The sequence below is a fragment of the Falco punctatus genome (assembly GCF_963210335.1).
Source record: "Falco punctatus genome assembly, chromosome: 6".
Taxonomy (NCBI): domain Eukaryota; kingdom Metazoa; phylum Chordata; class Aves; order Falconiformes; family Falconidae; genus Falco; species Falco punctatus.
Genome location: NC_137585.1, coordinates 68865029 through 68877483, shown reverse-complemented (window position 1 = coordinate 68877483; position 12455 = coordinate 68865029). Strand labels below are relative to the sequence as shown.

At 50.2% G+C, this 12455-nt stretch overlaps 1 protein-coding gene across 1 annotated transcript in view; it reads left to right on the top strand.

Annotated features, from left to right (window-relative positions):
* The first annotated feature begins 3993 nt into the window (after positions 1 to 3993).
* The window catches only part of CCDC3 (coiled-coil domain containing 3), a 47927-nt gene continuing 39465 nt past the window's right edge, over positions 3994 to 12455 (top strand). Inside the window, exons 1-2 of the mRNA XM_080391736.1 lie at positions 3994 to 5354; positions 6346 to 6520. Of these exons, the coding sequence (XP_080247862.1) occupies positions 4948 to 5354; positions 6346 to 6520 (582 nt within the window). The 5' untranslated portion in view covers positions 3994 to 4947. The remainder of the gene's footprint in view (positions 5355 to 6345; positions 6521 to 12455) is intronic.

Genomic DNA, 12455 nt, shown 5'->3' with positions numbered 1-12455 from the left:
GCAGAAAGATACGATGAAGGTGTAGGCAAAGATCTCCATCCATACCAACTCCTTGACCCTTCTACTAATTTTTCCATTCAATTTCTAAAAGGTATTACAGGAAGTCTTTTTACTGCTGTACATAAAGTAAATATTCACAAACTCTTTGATACAGCAGTGTATTCCTGGCTGATTCCCAAAGACAGATGCTGTTTATTCATGGTCAGATTGCTCTTTAAAAGAAAGAAACATGAAGAACTACAGGGTACTTTGGCCAGGGAATAGGATTTTTTTATTTTAATAGGAATCACTCAGGCCAGACATTGGTAGAAAAATAGTTAAATATGAGGGACCAAATGCTAGACCACGAGAAGAATGACTCACATTAGAGAAGCATAGACAAAAGAAGCTAACGAAAAATCTCTTCCTGTGGGGACACTAACATGGTCAAATACTCATCTTTGTAGGTTGCTCAGTTTAAAGAGGGTTGGGCAGGGAGAAAGAAATCTGGTTTGATACTTTGTACCCTGGGCTACAGAGGAATCACTGTGGTTGTATAAATAAAAGACAGCTGGGCTGAGATTTCAGATCACCTACACCCATCAGAAAGGCAGCCAGCCTCTGAGCATCATGCTCTTCCGTTTGGTACCTGGACTAATGCTCAACTCTGTCAATACTTCAAAGGCAAAGAGAGACAGAGAGTAGACCTATGTTTTGTTAAATGGCTTAAATCACCTGCATCGCCACAGAAACAGCGAAGAAAACGACACAGCCCAGAGGGAGAAATCTTTGGTTTAAATACCTGTAAAGATGTGCGGAAGAGAAGGAAGAGCTCCTGCCTGGGAAAACCACAAGCCTGTCTCAAAGTCTACAAGGCTATCTAAGCAGAGGAAGTTAATGAATAACTGTGGCACATGCATGAGTAGCTGAAAGCACAGCCTGAACGGTAATTGGCTGTATTGGTGCTCCTCTGCTTAGCTAGTTTGGGCTGCAGCACTTGTCAGACCCACGCTGGGTTCACAGCACAAAGGTATTCATGCTGCACTGAAGAACATCTCAGATCAGCCGGCGGATCCCTGCAGAGAAACAGCAAACACAGATCTGAAGGATGCAGTCTCCAGGGAGGGCTTCTAAATCCTTATTTCATGTCATTAATTCCTTGTTATCCAGAGCTGGAAAAGAAAGGACTCCTTGAACAGATTCACATGCTCCTGCTCAGAAATGAAGGAGAAGAAAATTGATGGTGCTTCTGTGGAGAGAAATTCAAGAGCCAAATCATGTTAATCACTGTGATCTGAATATAGATGGTTCTAATTCTTTACTAAAATACTGATCTGAAAGTTGATAATGAACTCAGATTTCATACAGCCCAAGGGACCAGCTTGTCGGGATGAGAAGGCAAGAAAGCCTAAAGGAAAGGTTACACACTGATGATTAGGGCAATGAAGCTGGGGAAGGGGCTGGAGCCCAAGTCTTTTGAGGAGCAGCTGAGGGAGCTGGGGGATTCAACCTGGAGGTGGGGGGGCTCAGGGGCACCTGGTGGCTCCCTACAGCTGCCTGGCAGGGGCTGTTTAGGTTGTGCAGGGGGAGGTTTAGGTTGGATATTAAGAAAATTATTTTTCATGGAAAGGGTGGTGAAGCATTGGAACAGGCTGCCCAGGGAGGTGGTGGGGTCACCATCCCTGGAGGTGTTTAAAAAATATGTAGATGTGGCACTTAGGGACATGGTTTAGTGGTGGGCTTGGCAGTGCTGGGGTAATGGCTGGACTTGATCTCAAAGTTCCAACCTGAATGCTTCTGTGATTCCACGAATCTCCAGAAAGCCTCCTGACAGGACAAGGTCTCAGCTGGGGGTGTCACACAGAGGTCGTGGGAGAAGATGAGCCACCCCAAGCCCTCACAACGACACTGGGCACAGCACCAGCAAACAAATGGAAGAGAACAAGGAAATCGGGCACTTCCAAGTGAGAGGTATTTTTATGTGCAGACTTGCATACCTACTGTGTCTTCTCCAGAGTCATGGCCTTGGCCTCCTTTCAGCTCATTCTGCTCTGAAGTCAGCTCCATGGATTCCTGTTGTATCCTCAAAATGCCAACAAAACCACTCTGCAGAATGATAGAGAAATTCCACAGAACATCAATTACTTGCTTCCCCACTCTGGTAATCACCACCAAAAAGTGAATTGGAGAGCATCAGCCAGCACCAGCCTACGCCAGAAAACACTGTTGTGTTTTCTGAGATGGCTCACTGGTTGAAAGACTCTGGTGAGATATAAGCAGTTTAATTTGCACTATTAATGGCAGCATTAAGGAAAGACACATCCATATTTTGGGTGTGAGCTCCCCGTGTCACTCCCTTTCTCACCCTGTCCTCCTTTCCAGTTGTTACGTGGTGGCTAACTGAAATGTGAGGAATAGCAGAACAGATCACAGCTTAGATGAGGCACTGCTGAAGTGGTTTGAGGACATTTGACCATAATTCACTTGCAACACACAATAAACAGAGGTGAAGCTTAAATATGAGGCTCTTCTACCCAGAAGATATCAATCATGTATTTCTACACAGAAGAAATAGCAGTTGTGTTTCACACAGGCTAGGAATTTGGTTCCCAGGACAAAAGCAGCCAACCTATGGTTGGTTACAAATGTCTCATCAGCTTCCTGGGGCTCCCTCCTCAGCAGCAGCACACCTGTACGTTACTGTCCACAACCAACACGAGGTTCGTGTTGCTGAAGCCACCAGGCTCTGACACCAGTCATAATGCTTAAAGAGACCACCTTGTGTGGGCTGAATGTCTCTCCCATCACTTGCAGTGTTTCTCTCTTTCTTCACATGACCCTCGTGTCTTTGCCAACATCTCAAAGCATCACTTCTCAGCAGAAAACTGCAGTTGGTACTGAGGCCTCCATGTATGCTGGATAGCACAACTCCAGGACTGTCCCAGCTTTGTCTGAAGTCAACATCAGCCTCAATTCTTTGTTTTTCTCCTTAGTTCTTATTTACGTATCTAAACCCTACTGAATAAGGCTCTGAAACCTTCTCTACCACAGTTTAGTCCCTTCAGTTTCCAAAGCAAAAGCAGTTTTTCCAATGGTTAACATTAAAAAAACATTGAGCTTGTTGGTCTGTTGGGATTTCCTGAGCATATTTTCTTCAAAACATTCTTTTCAGGATTGTCTTTTAAGCTTTTTTTTTTCTGAAATTTGCAAGCAATTTGTTGATCTTCAAGAAACAGATTATAAAAAATTTAGAAAAGCTTTATCTGTCATTCTGGAATTTTTGTTAGGAAAAAAATAAAAATCTGTTTCTGTTTTAGCAAGAGCCAGCTTTGCTGTTCTTGCATAAAGTTATGATGAAATACATTGTAGGACCATGCCATCATGAAATATGAATATTACTGCTGTTAAACTCTTCAGCACACAGCTGAGTCTGATGAAACTATTCCAGAGGGAGACACTTGTCACAGAAGAAGTCTTGTCTCACTGTTGTGAAGTTGGCTCAGCATTATTTAACTGACGATTCCTTATTTTGCACATTATTTCAAACACCAGTCATCCATGAGCTGTTCCCCGCCCCCTTTCTCCCACCTTATGGGGGGCACATCACGAACACGGAGCAAAAAGGCACCTTCTGCTCCCAAGAGCTCCTTGTCCTTGCAGAGGACCAGAGAGGCAGATAGAGACAGACAGACAGACGGAGGATGAGACTAAGGGAACCAGCCAGGACATGCTGTCAAACTTTCAGTAGTCATCACAGCTAGGGAGAGATTTAGCCGGGACCATGTCTCCATCATATCCATATTCTAGCAGAAGTTTTTAAGCATCCCATGCCCATTCCAGACTATTACCCCCAGTGAGATCAGATGTGGGAAAAGGAGAATACTGAAATAGAAGGGGGCTATTTCAGGCTGCGAGTGGTGCGCGGCCCCCAGGGATCCTCGGGAGAAGCTCCACAGCAGTTTGTATGCAGGGAGAGGGTCGGTGTCTGAGCCATCTGCCAAAAAGCTGGAGAAGCCCGAAGCTGCCTCGGCCAGTTCTAGGAGGAAACAGTGGAAAGCGAAAATGTATCAAGACCTGACTTTTCATTTTTAGCTTGCTCCCAGAAGCATTTTGAAAAACGGTTGCAGGATGCTGGGAGGAGCTGCTCTCTTCCACTCACAAATTTTTGCCCATACTCATTTGAAGTGGGAGAAGTAGGTGAGCAGGGTTACAACCTTCCCCCCCCCCCCCCCCGCCTTCAGTTTCCTAGGCTCTGCTTCCACAGCAGGAGCTGTGCACAGCCCCTTGCTCCACCGGGACCCTTGCACTTCCAGCACCCTGGGAGCCCCCCCTTCGCCTCCCGAAGCCCTGGTTGCCGCCAGTGCCCACCCGCGGCCAGGGGACGCCTGGCAGAGCTGCCCCCCTCCGGGGCGTGCTGGCCCTTCGCATCTCTGCTCTTTTACATCTCTCCCCACTCTCTGTCCTGTCCACCTCTCCCCTTTGCATTCCTCCTCTTTGCAACTCTGCCTTTGCATCCCTCCCCTTTGCATCCCTCCCTTTTCACCTCCCCCTTTGCACCTCTCTCATTTACATCCCTCCCCTTTGCCTCTCTGCCCCCTTCACATCTCCGTCTTTTCCCATCCCTCCCCTTCGCATCTCTGCGCTTCGCAGCTCTGCCCCTGCACACCCCCTGCCCCTCGGCCCGTTTTGCCCCTGCCTGCCCGGATCTCAGCCCTTTGCGCATCTGCCTCCTGGCACAGCCCCCCCTCCTGCCCCAACCCCTTTGCACCCCCGCCCTCTCGCCTCCCTGCCCCTTCGCATCTCCGCCTCGCTGCTCCCCTGCTTTCTCCACCCCGGCCCTTTTGCACCTCTTCCCCCACCCCCCCGCAGCCTCCGGGGCAGCCCGCAGCGGCTCCGCACCGCCCCCCCCGCCGCTCCAGCCGCCCCCAACCCCCCGCCCCCCCACCCCCGGCCGCGGAGCCGCCCGCGATGCCGCCCCCGCCGCGGCTGCTGCCGCTGCTGGTGCTGGGGCTGGGGCTGGGGGCGCGGGCGGGAGCCGGGGGGGGCTGCCAGCTGCCGGCCGAGTGGCGGCCGCTCAGCGAGGGCTGCCGAGCCGAGCTGGCCGCTATCATCGTCTACGCGCGGGTGCTGGCGCTGCACCCCGACCCCTACGGCGCCTACAACTACCTGCCCTGGCAGAGGGGCCCCCCCGCCGGCCCCCCGCAGGGGGCGGGGGGGCTCTTTTATTCGGCCGAGATCGAGCTGCTGTGCGACCAGGCGTGGGGCAGCATGCTGGAGGTGCCCGCCGGCTCCCGCCTCAACCTCACCGGCCTCGGGTACTTCTCCTGCCACTCGCACACCGTCATGCAGGGCTACGCGTATTTCTTCTTCCTCCGGTGAGTCCCGGGGCGGGTGGGGGGGTGGCCCGGGGGGGTGGCCCGGGGCGGGGGGCGGGGAGCGGGTCGGCATCCCGGTACCAGGGCATCTCCGCGGGCGGGGGCATCTCCGCGGGCGCCTTCTGCCCGGGAGGGTTCGCTCCGCGCTCCCTGCTGCGCCTTCGTCCACGGTTTCATCGGGGAAAAAAAAATGCACACACACACACACACACACCCCGCCATCCCCCAGCCCCTAAACCCATAATATTCCAACACTGCAGGGCAGCGGATCCGCAGGGAGCGGCTGTGGGGCAGCCCCTGGGTGCTGCTGCTGCTGCTCCCGCGGCCGGGGGTCAGGGCAGGGGGGGGAGGGGAGGCCGGTGCCTGCCCGCCCGGTGTGCCGGGGGGGTTCCAAACCCGTCCCCCGACAGCTTTCTCGGGGCTCTCCCAGTCAAATCCTGACTTTGGGCTCATCGAAAGAACAAGAAAATAAACCCCGCTGTGGGAACAGAGCCATCGCCGCGACCTTTCAGTCCAAGAGGGTTTGTGAAATACTGCTGAGCGGCTTGTTTTGAAATGCTCGGTGTGTCCTTACACTGGGTGCACAAGCAAACGGGGATGGATGGCGCCCAGCGCTTGGTTGGTAGCGAGGTCCTTGAACACGTGTTACAGAAGTTACATTGACTGTTCAAAGGAGAACTCTGGGATCAAGGGCAAAGCGGTGCAAATTCAGTAGGAACCATGGGCCAAAATGTAATTTGCTTGATTCATGGGGGTTCGTTGGTGTCTGCAGGGTGGCAAAAGCCCATTAGGTCCTTACTGCTGCTGCCTGGTCCAGTCCTCCATGGTGGAAATTGCCATCTTGGCAACAAAGTGCCAGGAGAGCTGAGCCAGGTGAGCTAAAAGCCTGTCCGTGTGACCTCGGTGGCACTGGGTGAGCCCAGCTGAAGTATGGGAGGTGACTCCTGCTGTCCAGCCTCACAGCAGGCTGCCCGCACCCTTTGCGTTTCAGAATGGATGAGAACTACATCCTCCTGCCGCATGGAGTCAACTTCCAGGAGGCAATTTTCCCGGACACTCAGGAAAACAGAAGGATGTTTGCCAGCCTTTTCCAGTTTTCTAACTGCTCGCAGGCACAGCATGTGTTGAGCTTCTCCACTGACTGGGAGATTCAAGAGGACAACCGGGTAAGGTTTTTGTTTGCTCTCCAGTGCTTGTTTTCGAAGCGGGCACATCCATGGCTTTTGCAAACATATGTCTATGAATGCAGAGCAGCAGGTCCCTGATTTTCCTGGCCCTTTTGCGGTGTCACGGGCAAAGTAACACACTGGTGGGATGATGTTAAACTCTGTTTCCAAAGCTGACCTCTGTGGTAGCTCCTTAGCTTCCTGTGGACCCCAGTAAAGCTCTCTATCAACCTGTTGATGAGCAATAGATTGGAAACCAGTATTGCTGGTGACCCTGTTCTGCTCCACCCAGGTCGTGCTTGGGTTTGCTGTCTCTAGACCCCGTACTTTTAATTTCAGCTGAAGTGTTCAGAAGCAGAGCTTTGCTTTTGTGCTTCTGTGTTCATCTCATGTAGTGAGAGCAGCGCCTGGACCATGACAGACTGTGAGGGATTACTTTTGCCTCACTCCACATAGCAGCATAAACATCTCCTGAACGAACCGCCCTAAGCTGTCTTTGTAGCAGCTGGGGAAAAATAGACTCTTGAGGGCATGTTTGGCCTGAGTGATGAGGGCATGGTTCATCTGAGCGATGCTGGCACTTACTTCTGAACAAGCTAAATGAAATGCCTCTTTCTCCTCTCAAGGGGGGGCACAGCACATAGTTCACCCTCTAGACGATCCTCCCTTAAGAAAGTACATTTTTAGTATGGAAAGTCCAGCGATGCCTGTTGTTAGTGGCTTCTGAGCCCCTTTATGGGACTGTAGCGTGTGTAAGAAATACAGGATTTTAATAAATACTTCCTTGGCAGGGAGGAGCAACCTGTAGTTTTGTGTGTGCATAGTCTGGATGTGCATCTACATTTGCATAAGTGGAACTTGGAGAGCTGTTTTAGTGCCAGACCTTGTTTTATCAGCCTGGTGGTTTCTACTGGTAGCCAAGAATATTTTAAGCGTCTCTTTAGCTCAGGATGGACAGGACATGTGTCATCGCTCGTTTTCTGTGGATTGATCCAAAGGACAATGTTTACATATGGCAGCAAATGCACTAGTGTACTTGTTTGGGAGATGGATGGATGGAGCTCTGTAGCCAGCTGAGCCCTTTCCCTTCACCAGCTGGCTGACAGCCAGCATACCAAGTTTGTACTGCTGCATGGCCGTCTGGCCAGGGACACAGCCCTACTCCTTGTGATGATCCTTGGGATGTCCCGTGAGAGAGTGTTTTCTCACTGCTGGTATTTTGGGGAGTGAGTGGGGAACGGTCATGTTCAAATATATATTTGGGGATAGCAGCAGAAATTGATGTTGAAGAGAAAATGAATCACCTTACAATTAGATCACAGAGCTGTAACCCTGGCTGGGCAAGAAGGGGGAGGCGGAGAGCCCCAGTCCCAGGCCTGCCTCCTCCCTGCCAGCCCGCAGGCTCTCCTCTGCCCCAAGCAATGTATTTGGCAAGTAAAGACACTGCTGCTGCCAAACCCACAGATTTTCCTCTGGGGGAGCAAAGTGGTGTTGGGGGACCACCAGCTCCAGCTCCTAGTCTCTGCTTGTGATACCTCCGTACTGTTCTTTTAGCTGTGCTGACCTAAAGGTAGGGGATCTTGATGGGTTGGTGCTTGCTTATGCCAGCAGTGAATCTTGCCAGTTAGCTTTAATGGAAATTACAAGGCAGAAACCCCCAGGGTAAGTTGAGGCAACCAAAAGTATATGTATCAAAAGTGCATTTCAGCTGCTGTGCTCTTTGACCCCGCACAGCTGTGAGCAGACTAGGGGGGTATTAGAGCTGCTGGTTGCACAGACTGGAGCTGGGGGCTTTACATACTTCAACACCCACCCGTTGAGTGAATAAATTCAGCACAACGGACGGACACTTTGCCTCCCCTTCGTAATGAAAAGTAAAAGCTTCCTCTGCACCAGTTAAAAATAGCTGGGGCTGACTGTGCTCCCATTCAGCGCCTGCATCTGTGTTTGCCCAGCCGAGCAGGGGCTCCCAGCACCTGCATACCCCAGCCTGGGAAGGGGATGGCATTTCTGGCTGCCATGGTATTAGGAATTTGTTCCCCAGCTCTTCCCAGTGTAGCTGCCCATGTCCAGGGTGCAGCTCTCTAGTGTTTTGCTCCTTTCTTCACCTTGTTACATGCACTGGTGACTTTCCCAATTGCCACCGTGTCTGCTTGTATCCCATCACAGACTTAACAATTTCCATTTCCAAATGCACTTGCCAAGCTACCCTGTGCTGGCTCCAGAACCAAAACCTCTGGTGTATGCTGGCTTCATGGCACAGAAAGCAAGCCTTACTTGGAGCATTGTTCTTGAAGCTTTTTGGAAAAGAGGCTCTTTGGAAGCCTCGGGACATCCAAGGGGGGCTTCTGAGACAGTGTGAAGTTGTGGAGAGCTTAGAGGGAGAAAGGTCTCCTGATGAGGCTCACAGTGCAGCAAGGAGTCACAGGTCTCACTAGCTGCTGCGTACTGACAAAAATTACTAGATAAGTCCATCATGGACATTGTGGGCAGTCAGAGGCAAGAGATGAAGGTGCTGAGAGCCTCAGAGCAGAAGGCAGCTGGGTTAGTTAGCAGGTAAGGTCCTGCCTTTGGGTCTTGGGACAGCTGTGTGCAGGGACATCTTAAAAAGGAGCTGTGTCTAAAAGCAGCATGCACAGGTAGGTTTGGAATAAAGGGATGATGAAATCTGTTTACAGCTGGATCCTGTACTCCAGAAGACTTTTTGAATCCCTGTATTTGCTTGTGGCCCTGTGCCCTACTTTTTTATATGTTTCTGGGGCAGACATTTTAAGGGAGAATTCAGCGCTGGAAGCATGTGCAGTTGCTATGAAAGATTCGTGTTTGTTAGCTCTGGGGTGCTCAGCCAGAAGGTGAGAGACCCTCATGAGAGGTGAACATCATTTGCCTCACCTCATGCCACTCCAAGAAAGAGGTCCCTTCTCAAGGGTGTGCCCGAGCCAGCCGTGGGATCCGGGACCCAAAGATGATTGCTGGCATGCTGTCCTGCTTGTCCTCTTCTCTCTGTAATGCCTTGTGTGCAGGCAGCCTTGTTTGGGCTGTCCCAATGGGTGAAACAAGGAAAACCCTGACAGCTCCTTTTCCCAGCAAATGTGCCTGATGATGCAAAAGAGAGGCAAGAGATGAGCAGGAGCTTCTCAATGGACAGGGATGTGCCACCTGCCTTTTCCATTGCAGGAAAACCCTTTTAATTTTTAGAAAGCTCATGGCGCATGGTAAAAGGAGGCCAGATCCACATCTTGTTGAGGATAATACATTCCCCATCCTGGGCCTGCTGCTGTCACTGGAAGCTTAATTCCAGCTGTGTTTTTTAAGCCCCTTGTAGTCTGGGCTGAGGGCCAGGTGCTGCTTTCCATAGTTTTCCAATAACTCCACAGTCTCATAAAGTCATTCAGGTGCTTTTTCTGGCCACTCTGGAGAGCAATGGTAGCTCCGGCTGTTGTTTCTTTCGGCACTTGCATTTTGCCTTCCACATTTGCAGAACAGTAATTAATTGGACTTTGTCTTGACTTTTCTTACAGCCCCTTAGTGGTGTTTGCAGACCTCCTGCTTTACCCCGGCTTGCTGTCGCAGTGGTTTCCACAAGGTTGTTGCTAAAGCTGTGAGTCCCACCAGGCTTGGGGTTGGAGCTGGGCTTGTAATGAGTCACTGCAACTTTTTGCAGAGCGAGGGGACCCTTCTTGTAGCATGTTGCAGATATCTGGGTCCCAGGTTTGGCCCAGTCCCAGAGCTGATGTTGGTGGAGATAATAACACAGGAACACTCCTTTTTTCCCTTTTGGAATTACAGTTTTAGTCAATTCTTCCCACCTTCTGCCCCTGGGGGAAATGCAGTATTCACTGTCAAAGGAATCTTGGAGTCACAGCAATTTCTTTTAATAAGGTGCTTTTTTTTTAAAGAAAGGATCAATTAAGATGTAATCAAAACCTAACTAAAGTTCTTAAAAGCTCCATGTTTTTACCAACTTCTCATGTTGACCCTGAGAGAAGACCTGCAGATGTATCAAAGAGTTTGTGAAGTCTGACAGCTTCCTATGCAGGCATGCTAAGGCTGCCCCGTGCCGGCCAGTGTGCAGCCTTTGGGTCACCCTTGCCTCAGGAAGCCTCCCCAGGCATCCCTTTTCCTTTACCTCCTGCTTCCCTCAGTGCCCCTAAAATTGCTCACAAACCCCTGAGTGCCACCCAGTTCTTCTCTGGTGCAGCCCGTGGTGCTGGTGTTTCATTACTGATACTTTTAGGGAGCAGTCTTGCAACATTTTCTTGCTCAAAAGGAGTCCAGAGGGTCAGACTTTTTTTTGGGAAGTAGGGATGACACTCAGTGGTGCAGCCAGCATCCTCCTGCAGGGATGGAGAGGGGGAATGGGAAAGTCTTGAAGGCCTGGAGAGCATCCATATGTGCCAATGCCTCTTTCTCACAACAAATTTTTCTTATGGCTAAGTGAGAAATGACACTTTTCTACACGGAGGGGGTTGATTTCTGCTTGCTCAAGCTGGGAGGTGGGAATCATCTGTGCGGTTTCCCCCTCTCACAGTGCCTGCTGCTAGGCCTGGGGGTGACGCAGTGGGTTGGGGCTGAAGTCTTGCCCCCCTGCAGAGTTTTACCATTTTAGTGGAAATCCAGAGGTTGTAATTTCTCTTCCTGACTTGGCCTTCTGCAGGGTTGTACAATCTGGTAAAGAAGACCTTGTTGCCTTGCCTGCACACGAGGGATTAAGCCAAAGAGACTTGAGGTCTGGTAATAATAAGGTCAATAGAAGTGTCTAACGGCGCTTGTAGTTATTTGTTATTCAGAGAGGCTTTAACTCCTGGTTTTGTTAACAGGTTGATAGGGAAACATGGTCTTTCTGCCTCCCTTTTTATTCACATGGGAGAGCTGTAAAATGACCCCATCTGCATCATAACAAGAGAATAACAGCAGCATGTCAAACCGGTTGTGAGCAACTGTGAGAGCACTAGCATTGCGATAAAGTCCACGGAAATTAAAGAGTCCAATAACTTCAATTAAGCTTGGTGAGATTGCGGGGGGACATTATATTTTATTAAGCCTCTCTCCCTGCATTGTTTCTGCTCTCAGCCACACTGTTACTTCAATTGGTTTAGATGAATGAACTTGCCTTCATCTCCAGAGATTTATCTGGGTAGTAATAAAGCTTTTATGAAAGTAGTCAGTGTCCCAAATAAAAAGCAAGGTAATTAGTGGGTTAGCAGGGCAGTCTACAAATATCTGCTTAGCATCTTTGGGCCTGGGTCCTCTTCTCTGGTGGCACTTTGGCTGGTGTAACAACCTGACGGCCTGATTAGGACACCTGCAATTGGAACACTTTGGAACAGCTGAAAAGGGAACCGTGTTAGAAAAGCAAAGTAATTGCATAAATGGCCTTGCCATTATTATGCAAAGCAAAAATTAATTAAATGTCATTCTTCCTCTGCAGAAAATAGCTTCAGAACTCTTTGTATTTTACCAGCACCTGTGTGCATGAACTGGGAGCCACTCGGTTGGGTCATTCCCTGAACCCATCTATGGGCAGCAGCACTTTTGTTCAGCAATGGTTCCAGCCTGTCTCTTCCCTGATGCTCTCCACCTGGGTGGATGGTGGCAGGTCTCATTCAGTAGCACTTTGTAGGACCATGAGGGCTGAAATCACAGAGAAATAGCCACTTACACAAAAGCTCTTTGGGCTACCAGAGAAGGGCTTGCGCATGTGGTGTTTGCTGTGGGGGCCTGTTTTGATCCATCTCCCCAGGCAACATGCCCCTGGAGAGGGGAAAAGAAGAAGGAAAGTTGGGAAAGTCCCCAAAATTTTTCTAACCACCCTGATTTTGAGTCTAGACAGTGATTAAATAGTAGCATGGCTAGACACCTGCTGGAGAGATCCCTGTGGCATCTCTGGTAAGGGCCTGAGCTGCCTTGGATGCAGGGACCAGAGCTCTTCCTG